Source organism: Palaemon carinicauda, chromosome 1, assembly GCF_036898095.1.
Source record: "Palaemon carinicauda isolate YSFRI2023 chromosome 1, ASM3689809v2, whole genome shotgun sequence".
In the NCBI taxonomy this organism is placed as follows: Eukaryota; Metazoa; Arthropoda; class Malacostraca; order Decapoda; family Palaemonidae; genus Palaemon; species Palaemon carinicauda.
The window spans coordinates 189,047,294-189,061,484 of NC_090725.1; the positions used below are offsets into that span (position 1 = coordinate 189,047,294).

Genomic DNA, 14,191 nt, shown 5'->3' on the forward strand with positions numbered 1-14,191 from the left:
ACCGTGTATACATCCATTTCAATCATAGCTTAAAATACGGTAACCGATTTCGTCCGCAAACCACTATTTTTTAGGAAACACCATTCTATTCCAGAAAATTTTTACTCTTTAAATGTCAATTGCGCTATAATAAAACATGTACTTATGTTGTTAAATTTCGGGTGTGTTTTAAAAATCGAGTATTGCTAACTTATTTTTGTTTTACTTTTGGCTGTGATCACATCAGCTGATGTCTAGCTTCCGCGCGAATACAATAACAAAGAATTGTTTACACCATTTCTTAACTTATTCAAACCATCTATACAGTTAATATTACATAAACACCAATGTGTTATAACCTATCATATTTATTGTTTAGTACTTTAAAACCATCCCTCTCTCTATCTCTCTCTCTCTCTCTCTCTCTCTCTCTCTCTCTCATCGAATGTTATAGCGGTAACCTAATTGTTCGGTGACTTTAAAAATAGGCCTAGTACTTTCTTCTTTTACCTTTTTTGCATATGGATCCATAATTGAGGTGGGTACAAGTTGACTTATAACTGAAGTTAGGAAAAGTATTTTGGATATGGAAAGAACAATTATCTTTCGTAACAGTTTAGAATTATCGTAAGTTATCACTCTGTCATTAGCGGCAGTTTGCTATTGTGGATTAAACGCATAAGGAAAAAAAAATTTCCAGCTTTGCTACGAATTTAGGAATTTATATGGATACGGTAAGTAAAATATTTGTAATAACATAATGTTTACTAAATGTTTGTAATACCATTAGTTATGACTTAGATCATGTGTGTTTAATGCATTCGTTTGTTTATTATGATCGAAGATGGAGCGTAAACAAATGGAAGGTTTCCGTTTCAGGCGGCATCATAAAGAAAACATTTCATAAATGGCATTCATTTCATTTATTTGAAAGTTCTAATAAAAAATAATTAGAACATTGGTAATAACAAATTCAACATATAATCTATACTTGGAAAAATTGCTGTCAATTCAAAAACACAGATGTATAAATGCGTCTGTTTCTTCGTTGTGATCAGAGATAAACGTAAACAAAACATTGGTTGTCGTTTTCTATTGTGCTTTTTAGCGTGTTTAGGAAACGCATGATATAAAATTGCCTTTATTTTGATAATTCTGGATTTTCAATCATACAACAAGCTAGTCTATAGTGATGGTTTTGCTATTCACCAGTTGTATTATACAATAGATATGACAAACATTAAAATTTGTCTGTATTTTGGGTTGTGTTATAACGGGAAATATATGGTGTTTACACCTATCCTGGTTGTAATTTTAACCATTTTTCAAGTTATTAGAACTTTAAAGTATATTAAATGTTTTATTTACTTACAAAAACAATTTGATATTATAAAGAAATACAGTATAGTACAAAGAAAGTATTGGAAATGGGTAGTAAACACATTTGAATAGGCAAATTGCTGGTTGCCATGGCCGCAATGGAATTATTTCTGTTAGTTGTGTGTTTCGAAATTCGCGATTTTCCATTTACACGAGGTCATTAATCGACCAAATTCTCGCATAATTCGGGACCCTACTGTATATATATATATATATATATATATATATATATATATATATATATATATATATATATATATATATATATATATATATATTTGGGCTCAAGCCATGTCGTCCTGATGGAAGGTTCCTAATAGTAGCTTCCAAAGGGATATATGTACTACAGTGACATTCCCAGAGCAGGAGCCTGAAGTTCAGGGCAGTAACAAACAGATTCACAGTTGGGGAACCCCAAAAAATCAGGACTTTGTTGGCTACTAGATGATTCAAAGACCACTCGGAGCCCACAATCTGAGTCACTTTGCTCAGATTGTCAGCAAGCACATTCCTTTTGCCTGGAATAAAGCAAGCAAATAGGTCCGTCTGTACCTCTGACCCTAGATGAACTAGGGTGTCTGGGGAATCAGAAGCCTGATTCCACTGGGAGCTGAGGTGCCACTGGAAGAATCTTATCCTGAGGAAACCATTGGGTACTAGACAGCCCAGGGATGATAGGTGGCCTAAGAGATGGAGCTGGTTTACCATGATGCCCAGATATTGGCAAAGCCTCAGAAATTTGTGTCAGTATTGAAGAAAGGTTGCGACCAATTCTGTTAAAATCAGCCAGTAATCCAGATATCTTAGGAGATGGACGCCGATTCTGTGAGCCAAAGATGACACTAGGGCAAACACTCGTAAAGACCTGAGGTGCCATGGAAAGACGGAAACACAGCACCTAGAACTGGTATTGTTTTTGGTTGAACATGATCCTTAGATACTTCCTTGAAGAAGAATGGACTGGGATCTATAAATATGAGTCACTGAGATCCAGCATACACGTGAAGTCCTGTGGTCTTATTGCTTATCTGACCATGTCCACTTGAACGGTGTTTGACTGACAAACTTGTTGAAAGCCGAGAGATCAATGATTGGTCTCCAGCCTTCAGATGCCTTTTCAAAAGAAAGAGTCGACTGAAGAAGCCAGGGGATACGATGAGGACCTCTTGGAGAACACCCTTCTCCGACATGGTCTGGACTTCGTAGCTCCTTTGCAGATCCCTTCTCATAGGAGCTTGTTGGGACTGAATCTCGAGTCAATGGAGGGAGAGATTAAATGAACGGGACTCGATACCCTAAACGAATCACATCGACCACCAAGGGTTCAGCCCCGAGCTGCAGCCACCTTAGCCAGTGGCTTTGCTGGCATTCCCCCTCAGGTGGGCAGGTGGGAGGACTGCCTGTCCCAGCGGAATCAGCCTCTGCTGGATCCCCTATTCCCCTTCCCTTCACAGAAGTACTTTGAATCTTTCCAGTTGCCCTGAAAGGGTGTTTTAGACACTTTTTGGCCCTGTTGTTTTTAGCCTATAGCCCTATCCTTGGAAGTATAGGTGGAAGTTGCTTTTTCTGTGGCGGAGGTTGATAGGGCCGCGATGTTAGGGTCCTATGGAGGAGGGAGTCCTGGTTGGACTTCCTTCACCTCTCTGCCACCCGCTCGACGTCTTCCAAGTCGAAAAGAGAACTAAGCTAGAAAGAGGAATTTCTCAGTCTAGAAACCTCGCCCTGCGGGAACTGTCAACGGAACCTCTCGATGATCAATTACCGTATCTTCAGGATGGTATTAACTACACGTTAACAACCTGGTGCCAGACAAGAGGACGGTTTCCATTGACTTCCTGATGGACTCACGAGACCAGTCCTCAGACCTGATTAAATGACCCATGAATCCCAACCAGAGATCCAGCCACAAAGTAGCCTGCATGACATACTTCACAACTTTCTCCAGGTTGATGATTTCCGAGGCCGAGTACGAGACTGCGAGTCCCAACAAACTCTTGAAGGGAACACCCCTTGTGAGAGCCTCTATGGAGTGGCCTGGGGGTAGCGCCGGAGGAGGCTCGCTGATTACCTCATAATATCTCCTCTGCCGCACAAACGGTGGCAAGAGGAGCTCAGAGGAAGAGTCTGCTTGGAGGGAGGTGGAGGAGTCTGCAGCCGGTGACACTGTCTTCCTTCTGGTACTCTTCAACCCCTTTGACTAGGGCAAAGCTGCACTGGCCCTCAGGGGTCTATGAGTGCCGTAGACTTGGTCAAGGAGTGTGTTTTTTCCTCCCTGCGTGGCTGTCGATGGGTTTGACAGCCCATTAATGGATCTAATGCAGGCCAAGAGCTGCCAGAAGGTATGCTCAGAATTCTTCTGCTCTGCCTCCATAAGCTTAGGCCTAACAGCTCTAAGAAAAAGGTCGTCCTCAAAACCAAACTGCTGAACCACCTCTGAGCTTTCCCCCAGAGGAGCTCAAGGTGGGTCGAAGTCGTCAAGGTAGGCCATTGCTGTTTCCCTGGCCTCTCTTGCTGAGGTGCGGACGCTCTTGCCGTAGACTTGGGGATGGTGAACAAGTCCTTCGGCTTCCTGTGCTGATGCAGGAATTCCTCCAAAAGAGAAGGCCTTGTGGCTGTCTCTTGCCTGAGAGCCCACTGGTCCTCTCCGGAGGGAGGAGTTGCGTCAGGTTGCGATGGAGGACGAGAGACTGTGGAAGAACCTTCGGAACTCCTTCTAGGGTCTGTAGGAGGAGAGGCACCTGGAATGAGAGAAGCCATCAGGGGAATCCTAGGCGTGCCACTCAAGGATTGCGAACGGGGTAGGGACCCCGTAACTGCCTCCTGCACTACGTTGAATAGTGTGCTCAACTAAGGGGGGTTCCTACCACCTGTGGAGCTGGGAGGAGGATCCCTTGTGCAACCAGGAGCCCTAGGTCTGGGAACCTGAAAGGAAGGGTGGTTAGTCATCTTACCGGCAGGCAAATGTGGCACCGGTCTAACCACAGGGGGTTTTACCAGGTGTTGATCTCTCAAAGCAGTTTTTTGTTTCGGTGCCTCCTTTGGTCGTTTACTGACAAGAGCAGCCTAGCTGATGTATAGCAACCAGTTGGAGCTGTAGAGTGACGAGATAAGTCACGCGACCCTGCCGCATAGCAAGCAGTCGTCAAGCTACGAGAGAGAGGGGGATCAGCACAGTGAGAGCCCAAAGGCTCAGAGAGACGAGAGATCAAAGGCTCAGGGTCACGAAAGCCCGAAGACTCAGCGTGACGAGAGCCCGAAGGCTAAGTGCGACAAGACCCTGAAGATTCAGTGCGATGGGAGCCTGAAGACTCAGGGTCACGAGAACCCAGAGGCTCAACGTAACATGAGCCCGGAGGCTTAGCGTGAAGAGAGCCCAAACGCCAAGGGTCACAAGAGCCTGAAGGATCAACGCAACGAGAGCCTGAAGGGTCAGGGAGTCGGTCTGAAGGATCGAACAAGCGTCTCAATACAGCAGGGGGTAGGAGCGCACCCAGTGTGACAAGGAGTTAAAAACTCCTTAACCTGACGAACCTCCACAGGTGAACATCTTGCAGGTTCCTCCGAAGAGGGATTCTGCTCAGAAGTCACACGTTAATCTCTATAAATTCTCTTTTGAGGACGAGAGAGATAGAGAGATGTCTCTCCCAGACTCAGCAGGGGGGGAGGGGGAACCGCAGTCTCCAATTTCAACCACAACAGGGGACCAGAAGTCTGAGTGGTAGGCAGCAATACCAAGGTGTGCCCAAAGGGGAAGGATCCACCTCTGAGGAAGTCGGTGTACGCTTCCTCTATGCATCCAATTGAAGGAGTTCAAACAAAACTTTCTTCGAAGGGGGACCATCTATACCCAGCGACGGCCACATACGCAACAAATCAGAGAAAGAGCAAGAGCTTCCCAGTTGAAGGGGCGCAATCGTTTCGCCAGGGGAAACGGTACCGTCCCTCGATCCTCAAGATTCACCTGGGGTTAATGAGGCTGTGCTGCTACTCGGTCGTTCCCCAGAGAGGACAGGTTGAAGAGCAGCTTCAGGGAAAGAATGGGGGGTAAAAGAAGAAGTCCGAGATTTCTTCAACTTAGGGGAAGACCCCGAAAGAGAATAATCTCGCTTAGACTTCTTCTTTTTCCTATGCCCAAACCTCTCCCACTGGTTAGAAAACCACTCCCGACACTCAGGACAAGTGCTGTTCCAGCAGCCCTCAAGTCCAGGATAGGTGCGCATGAAGCTGGTAAAAAAAAAAAAAAACACACATACTCTGAAAAGAGAAAGAAAAACAGAATTAATTGTAAAACAATCAAATGGCAAGTCAGGTATATAGGGGGGGGGGGGGGGGGGGCAATGTCCACACTCTACTGAGCCAAAAGCAAAGTGGGTGCTCAGCCCAGGTGTGTGAGTGAAGGGAATAGCTGGCTACCTCCACCCCTCCCGCTAACCAGTGGTTGGGGTAGTTATCCTTCGCTAAAATCTTATGGCTCGTCTTTCAGCTACACTGAAAGTAATATCCCCCTATAAATAGTGAGGGTTTGTATAGAGTGACGGAACAAACTTGTCTTAAATTTAGCAGATATTCCAACAAAGCAAATGATGTATAAACAATAAATTCATTGTATTAAGAAACTTAATTCTAGGATTGCTTGAAATTAGTGTATCACTTTTGATTACGGGGACCATCTGCCATGGTGTTTTGACATACCAACTTTCGGAAATCGAAAATCGTTTTATTGCTTCTAAGTGTGCGTAAACATATCGTACATGCTCTCCAGAATTTTCAACCAATTATTTTTCCAAATAACGAAGATACAGCGGTCTTTAAATGATGACGTCATCCCTACTGTGTCGTCTGCATGACTGAGTTTGACAGAATCATGTGTGTGTTTATTTTTGCATATATATAGCAATTTTTTCGCTTATGTTTTGATTTTTCCACTTATCTTTTGAAATCTCGTACGTCTGGCAGAAATGGAAGGCATTGGTAGAGCGTAATTGAACGAAATCTACTCCTACGAGAATAATAGCCAGAGTTTCCAAAGACGCATAGAAGTTATAATGCATGTGTTTGTTTACTTGAAGTTCGTATGTACATTGTGTTTTCACAACGTCTTCTGGAACTTTATAGCAAGGCCAATGTTACCCACGGTCATAGAAAGAACAAATAGTCAATTATTTTTTTTCAAATAATGAAGATATAGTGGTCTTTAAATGATGACGTCATCCTTACTGCTTCGTCTGCATGACTGAGTTTGGCAGAATCGTCTGTGTGTTTATTTTTGCATATATATATATATATATATATATATATATATATATATATATATATATATATATATATATATATATATATATATATATATACATATATATAAATATATATATATATATATATATATATATATATATATCTCAAATTATTTTAAACTGCCATCTATACAAATACTGTACTATAATACCAATGTTCAACTCTCTCTTAGAATCAAATGATGGTTGATCTCTCTCTCTCTCTCTCTCTCTCTCTCTCTCTCTCTCTCTCTCTCTCTCTCTCTCTCTCAATTTGAACTACCACCTATATCAACCAAATGCTAAAACTCCAAAGTTAAATTCTCTCATTATAAAATGATTCATGATTTCTCTCTCTCTCTCTCTCTCTCTCTCTCTCATGTTTCGAAATCTCATACTTCTGGCAGAAATGGAAGGCATTGGTAGAGGGTAGGTGAATGAAAACTGCAAGCTACGAGAACAGCAGCCAGAGTTTCCAAAGACGTATATTAGTTATAATGCATGTGTTTGTTTACTTGAAGTTCGTACGTACATTGCGTTTTCACAACGTCCTCGGGAACTTTTTATCAAGGCCAATGTTACCTAAGGTCATAGAAAGAACAAAAAGTAAGCAGAGAACAAGAAAAAAGAACCAAGAAGAGAGGGAAACATGAATAAGAGTACAAAGCTGAAACATGCTAGCTAAAACCCTGCCAACAATGAGAGATTGCTGGCAACTCATGACATCATAATAGTAAACCGAGGGTTTAATACCTCGTTCATGGTGTGTTTTTGTAGGAATAAACAACAAAAGTTATCATAATAATGTTATCTTGATTTCTTTAAGAAAAGAAGCAAAAATTTGTTGTAGATATTTGGGAGCTCATAACTCAAAAACATACTTATTCACACTTAGGTACATTTTTCTCACCTATTTATTGTTCGATATTAGAGAGAAAGATATCATTGAAAAGAACAAAAATCCCAAAATTTTGAGAGACGGAATTTTGATTTTATTTTTACTTTCTTTTTCAGGATTATTTTGCGTGTAGACAAGGAAAAAAAATAAAAATTTGTAATAAAAAAAAAAAGGAAAATAAAAAATCCGTCTAAGAGAATTGTTCGGTTTATGAAGTAGTTTATATGGTATAAGATTCAATACAATTGGTGTCGCATTAGTTGGGAAAAATGTACCTAAATTTTTTTTTTTAAATCATGATTTTTGCTAATAAATCAGAGTTTTTGATCAAATGACTTGAAATATTTATACGATGAAGGTATCATATATGTCTAAAACATATATAGAAATTGTGTATTTTGGTTCATTAAAAAAAAAAAAAAAAATGGCGGACGGTCACCTTCAGGTATTAAATACACTAAAATAAATCTGTAACGGAAAAAGCGGCTCTATATACCAAATTAATATTTTATGTTACAATAATGGGGCAAAGCTTAAAGAGTCCCAATTCTACATAGGTTTACAAAAGGCTTGCCTTTTACGGAAGAGATATTCCTTACATTAGGTAAAAAACAATAACATGAGTTCTACATTATCACTGGCATGAAGACACTTCATTTAATCATAGTATAAAAATATCAAAATTCAAGACTACTCTTTCTCCCTGAGGATAGGGAAACTAAATTTAGTTATACCCAGTCTATAACATATGTCAGATTTAGGCAAAAATATTAATATTGGTGGAAGATATACTGTACATAAACACCTGGTACCATAGGGTAATATCTAGAATTATACTTCTCTGTATCTACCTTTAAAATTAGCCAATGATCCACTCAGATTGTAGTATTTTTGATTATTGTTTATCTAAAAAACCCAATCTTTAAAGGATATAGCAGTTTGAAATAGTAAAACCTCCAAAAGCAACATTTTTCAGTATAAAGTACTGCAATGTGCTGTGGAAAACTATGACACATTTGGAAGTAATTCGTATTTTTCCTAACGATACAAACCTGGAGCTATTTATACGGATATTACTTTCGGCAAAGCTGGAAGACGATCCATAAGACTTTTAGCAAGGGATAAACACTCCAACTGCTACCCTGCTTGCTTACACACTTGGGCTGAGTACCTACTTTGCTTGCAGACGGACTTTTTTGGGGGACACAGGTTCTGGCAGGCCAATCTGTATAAATAACTCTAGGTTTGTATCGTCAGGAACAACACAAATTACTCCAAAATTTGTCATTTGTTTTGTCCCTCTATGCAAACTTCTGCCATTTATAGGGACGACTTACTTCTTAGGAGGGTGGAAGTTCGTACCAACTGGCTTCTGGCATTGACCTGGGGTTTTCTCCGTATAATATTAGATCGCAACTAGTAGGAACCCTTGCACCTCGATATAACATTGTGCTCTGCACGAACTAGTGGCTCGTGCAAGCTGTGTGATTATGAAACTAACAATGTGACTGGTCTACATAAGTTCCCGAGTCATAGGAATCTTTGAGAGTACCATAAACATTACCCAATCCTCCCTTGTTCAAGGTATTGGGGATGCAACAATTATTATTTCTATACTGTATTAGGTTACACAAGGGAAATGGATTTTACCTGCAGAGATGGGAGACCAGCTGTGTTGAGGAACCTAGTGCTGATTCCACGAGAGGGGAAGGTGAAGGAAATGAAAGAAGCCAGTCATTCTTACTCATTCACCTCATACTAATTAAGGGAAACTTTAGCCCTCAACAATCTGCTACTTGTCCATCAAGGAGCTTGAGGTGTTCAAACCACTTGTTGTGCAACCACCACAGGACCAATAGAAAATGTTTTCATGCTTCTGTGGGTCACATCTTGTAGGTAGTGGGTGGTGAAGGTTGTCTGAAGCTTCTACATGACCACTTGCAGTACCTGCATCACAGAATAGTTCTTTTTGAAAGCCAGGGATATTGCAATGTCCCTGACGTCATGAGCTCTGGACGTGGTGGTGGAGAAGGGTCAGGATTCATTGTCATGTTGATGACCTTGCAAATCCAAGCCGAGATGGTATTTTTTGTGACCCTCCTCTTGACCTTCCTCATGCTGACAAAGTGTGCCTATACACGGGGCAATCTGCTGCTGTTCTTTTAAGGTAACACATCAGACTCCTGACTGACCAAAGTAACAGTTGGTCTGGGTCATGGGTTACGGAACGAAGACTCCCAATCCGGAAGGGCCCTTATCAAGGATCCGCTACTCCCAGATTTTGAGTCTTGGCAATAAACTCAGGGACGAAGTTGAGAATTACCTCTCCCCATTCCCTTGAATGGGCAATGTCAAAGGAAAGACCATGCAGTTCCCTACTTTTTTTGGCCTAAACCAAGGAGGAGATCTAACTTCTGACAGGGGGCAGGTAAGCTTATAACCTCAAATGAGTAAAGAAAGCTCCAACAAGGAAGAAATATCTACTCCCTTCATGGCTGAGCGGTAGTCTTTCACTACCGAAACCAAGAGGAGCATTTCTTCCAATAGGTGAAAAAGAAACTCCGCTGTTGTTAGAATAGTGGCATCGAGGGGAGAGATACCCCTTTCCTGACACCAACCACAGAAGGCAGTCCACTTAGCCTGGTAGACTGAAGCTGAATATCGTCGGTGTTGTCCAGCCATCCTCGCAACTTGTTGAAAAAATACTCTCTGAGTGAGGAGGTGCTGGATGGTCTTTGACAGGCCTGAAAGAAGAAAGTAGTATACTGTACTCACCTCGCCTTAGCGAGAGATGATCCCTTCTTGGCGATTGGAGCTTGCGTGCTGGCAGGTTCCCACGTAAAGGAGTCGGTATGGGTGACCGATACGATGGCGAACAACGAGGTGCTGACAAGCGGTGAGTTGGCAAGTGTCTAGCTGGCAAACACCAAGGAGGTGGTGATTTGCGAGCTCTGGGAGTCTCGCATCTCTGTCAAGTGACGAGCACGAGCTTGACGGTAGCAAGATTGACGCTGTCAATCTCGCAAGGGGTGAAGGTCACGAGGTGACGAAGACAAGTGACGAGCAGCTGGCAAGTGACGAACAGCTGGCAACTGATGTGCAGCTGGCAATTGACGCGCAGCTGGCGAGTGACGAGAGCCGAAGGCACAGCACGACGGTCCTTAACATGACTGAAGAAAAGACTCCTCACCAAAGGGGGGAGATCGTCTAGTGAAGCAAGGAGTAATGAGCACCAAACCATGACGAACCCCAGAAAGGGAACGTTGGCGAGGTTCCTCAGGAGAGGCAACCTACTCTGATTGGGTCAGATAAGAAAAATGTTGGTCTCTTGAAGACCTCGGGAACCGAGTCTCTATAAGGGTTCTCACTTGTGGATTAGAGAGGTGATCACCTGCAGGCGAGACTTGCCTCTGACTTTGCTCCACCCCCAACGGGAAAGTCGGCTCAACAAGAGGGGAGAGCCATCTTTGGCGTCTGCAAAAGGCGAAAGGGAAGATTTTTTTCCAGACAAAGCGGCAGAAACCCCGCGATCGCCAGGAACAGCACTCATCGGCAGCAATGGCTCTACCTCTGAGGAAGTCAGTGTCCGCTTCCTTTTGGCACCCAGTTGGAAGAGTTCCAACAATGTCTCCGTCAATGGGGGACCAGCCAAACACAGCGATGGCCAGACCTGCTTCTCCAAGAGAAGTAGCACTGTCCCTCGATCCCTTGGTTGACCTGGACTTAAACGGTCTGTGCTTCTATTTGACCGTTTCCCATGGGAGACCAATCAAGCAGGAGCTTTGGGAAGAAATATGGGGGGGGGGGGGTGTCAAGGAAGAATCCGAGGCTTCTTCGACTTCGAGGAAGACCTCAAAGGCATCTTCATGCGTCTACGCCAAAACCTCTCCCACTGAGAGGCATACCATTCCAGGCACTCAGGACAGGTGTTGACCTGATCACACTGCTGGTCTCTACAGGATGGACATAGGAGGTGCGAGTCCGTCTCTACGGAGGTCATAAAGGTACCGCAGGTGCGGCCCTCAGGTCCAGGACAGATGTGCATGAAGTTGGTAAGGAAGAAAACACAGTCTGAAAAAAGAAAAAGAATTATAAAAAAGGCAATGGGAAGTCAATAAAGGCAATGGAGGGAAAGAACAGCAATGTCCGTTCTCTACTGAGCCAAAAGCAAAGTGGAGGCTCAGCCCAGATGTGTGAATGAGTGGGGTAGCTGGCTATCGCCACACCTCTCCTCCTAACTAGTGGTTGGGTCGTTATTCCTCGCTAAAAGACTTATGGCACGTCTTCCAGCTTTTATAGGGTTGTGAAACAAACAAGAATTGAGACATTTTTCCAACAGTAACTACAGTATGATTTCTCACCTTGGGTGAATATAATGGTGTCTACAGCATGATAAATTTCTTTAAGTAAAACTGCAAGAAGTTTTGAAGGGCAAGAGCACTTTGAAATCAGCCAAGGGGGTGCATCTCTAATAAGTTCTGACAACCATTCTTGTACAGCAACAGCAATTAGCAAGTGTTCCTCTTGTTGTTGGTTTATGAGAGTACATAATGCATCAATACAGCAATCCCCTAAAATACAAATAAAGCAAAATTTAATAATTAAGACCTTTTTTTGTCAAGATATAAGGTTAATTCCATATGGAAAAGTTTTACATCGTCAAACAGCATTTAAATCTAGACCAAGAATTTCTCACAACAATTCATTGGTTTAAACACAACCTAACATCACTGCCAAGCACACACCATGCAGTGCAGTATTGTGACTCAAATTTCTGAGATAAAACTACTCAACCCCTTCTTCTCATAATATTGAAGCTGTTAAACCATCTGTAACTCAACTCTAATATATCATTGTATCTGAATCACAGGTATCACAATTATAAATTTTATCATTAAAATAATTCCTTTTGATAAAGCTTTCCTATGAAAAACAGGGCTATCACAAATTTTAAGATATGAGAAAAAAATATTCATTCAAATAAACCAAAAATAAAATTTTTCTAAAGCCATTTTGATAAATCTCACCTTATAATTCTATAGACATTCCACACTTGCATGTACCATAGAATGAATTAAAAAGGGAAATCTTGCCTTCTCTTGGAAAAGCAACTCATTAGGAGAAAACAATAGGACACATGGGATAACTTATGGGAAAAATTATACATTAACAAATCTATTGGGATAAGCTAAGAAATTCCCACTTAAAAATTTGAAGTTTCTTACTAACAACTGGAGCTATAAAGTAATCTGAGAAAAATAATGTATAAATAACTATAGAAAGTGGAATAAATCACCTACATGCATTTATAGAGCAAAAATTGATGGTAAAATTAGCCATTGAAATTTTTGGAACGACAATCCAAGATTCCTTATAAGCAAATGAAACTTTAAAATAATTCTTGGTAGATATAAATTTTTTAAAAGTAATTTGTATTGTTCCTAACTATATAGGACAAAGCCGAGCCCTTTAATAGAGTATGACTTTTGTAAAGCTATAACAGCCATTAAAATTTAACAAGGTAGTTATAACTATCAGTAGATGGTGAAGCCCCACTCATCTGTCATATCAGCTAGATACCCACTTATGCCTTAAGGTCTAGGACTTATGGGGTAGTGAGCTGGAAAGTACAACTTAAAGGACCCACGTTTGTATCGTTAGGAAAAATACAAATTATATGACAAATTTGGAAATAATTTGTATCTATACAAACCTTGAGCTATTTACAGAGGAAATATATTTCAGCGACAACTAAAACCAGAATTAAGACTTTTAAGCGAGACGTAAATATCCACCGCTAGTTAGTGAGGGAGACCATGGGGGGGGGGGGGGGGGTTGGACCTGCCACCATGCCCACACTCGCACACTCCCAAGGCCTTAATGGGAGGGGGGGATGATAGAGGGACCCGTATGTGTAAATACTGTAATTCAAGGTTTGTATGGTTAAGAAAAATAAAAATTATTTCCAAATTCAACATTTCTTCTGGCTTTATTTACAAATCTTTTTTTGCCGATCAGAGACGAAGAAATATAAATGTTTTCATCGTTCATAGGAAGGAAGTCTCAGTTACAAACATTCAACCGAGTTCCGAACACTGGCGTTACACTGCTAATAATTCGGGCTACGACCATATGTTCGTCCGCCTTCCTGGTCTGTGTTACGGGTCCGTAGGTGGACTTATGCATACAGTCAGACTTCGGTAATCGTGGTTTCTTGCTTCACGGTTTCGACTTTTCACAGCCAAGGAGGGGAAAAAAAATTGTGATGATTGTTCACCCAACATTAAGAATTTCATTTCTAATAATTTGCAACAGCATTGGAATGGCCAAGAACAATGCAATACCTATTAAATAAAAATTCTCATAGAAATCACGATGAAATTCAAGCGGGGCAATTGATTTCAAATAACCAGCGATCCATTAAACTGGGAGCGCTGTGCGCCACTACCTATCCCTACACCCAGCTGGTCCTAGCTCTCTCTGTATGGTGGTAAAATATAGCTATATTTGAAATAAACCGCATTTTGATTAAACTGGTGTTTCACTTAACTGTATCCAATAATGTATGCAATATTCACATTTTAGTATTGTATTTATACTTATAAACATAGAGAATTATAATCTCATGGATTGTTTACATTCAAATCAGCTGAACATATCT

General features: G+C 41.4%; 1 protein-coding gene across 10 annotated transcripts in view; it reads right to left on the reverse strand.

Moving 5' to 3' along the window:
- The window catches only part of mus304 (mutagen-sensitive 304), a 327,641-nt gene that overhangs the window by 191,633 nt on the left and 121,817 nt on the right, over window positions 1-14,191 (reverse strand). For all 10 annotated transcript variants that reach the window (XR_011046450.1, XR_011046445.1, XR_011046448.1 and 7 more), the window contains one exon: window positions 11,892-12,101. Coding sequence is in view for 7 of the 10 variants with exons in the window: in XM_068386715.1 (XP_068242816.1) it covers window positions 11,892-12,101 (210 nt within the window). In the remaining 3 variants the exon portion in view is untranslated. The remainder of the gene's footprint in view (window positions 1-11,891; window positions 12,102-14,191) is intronic.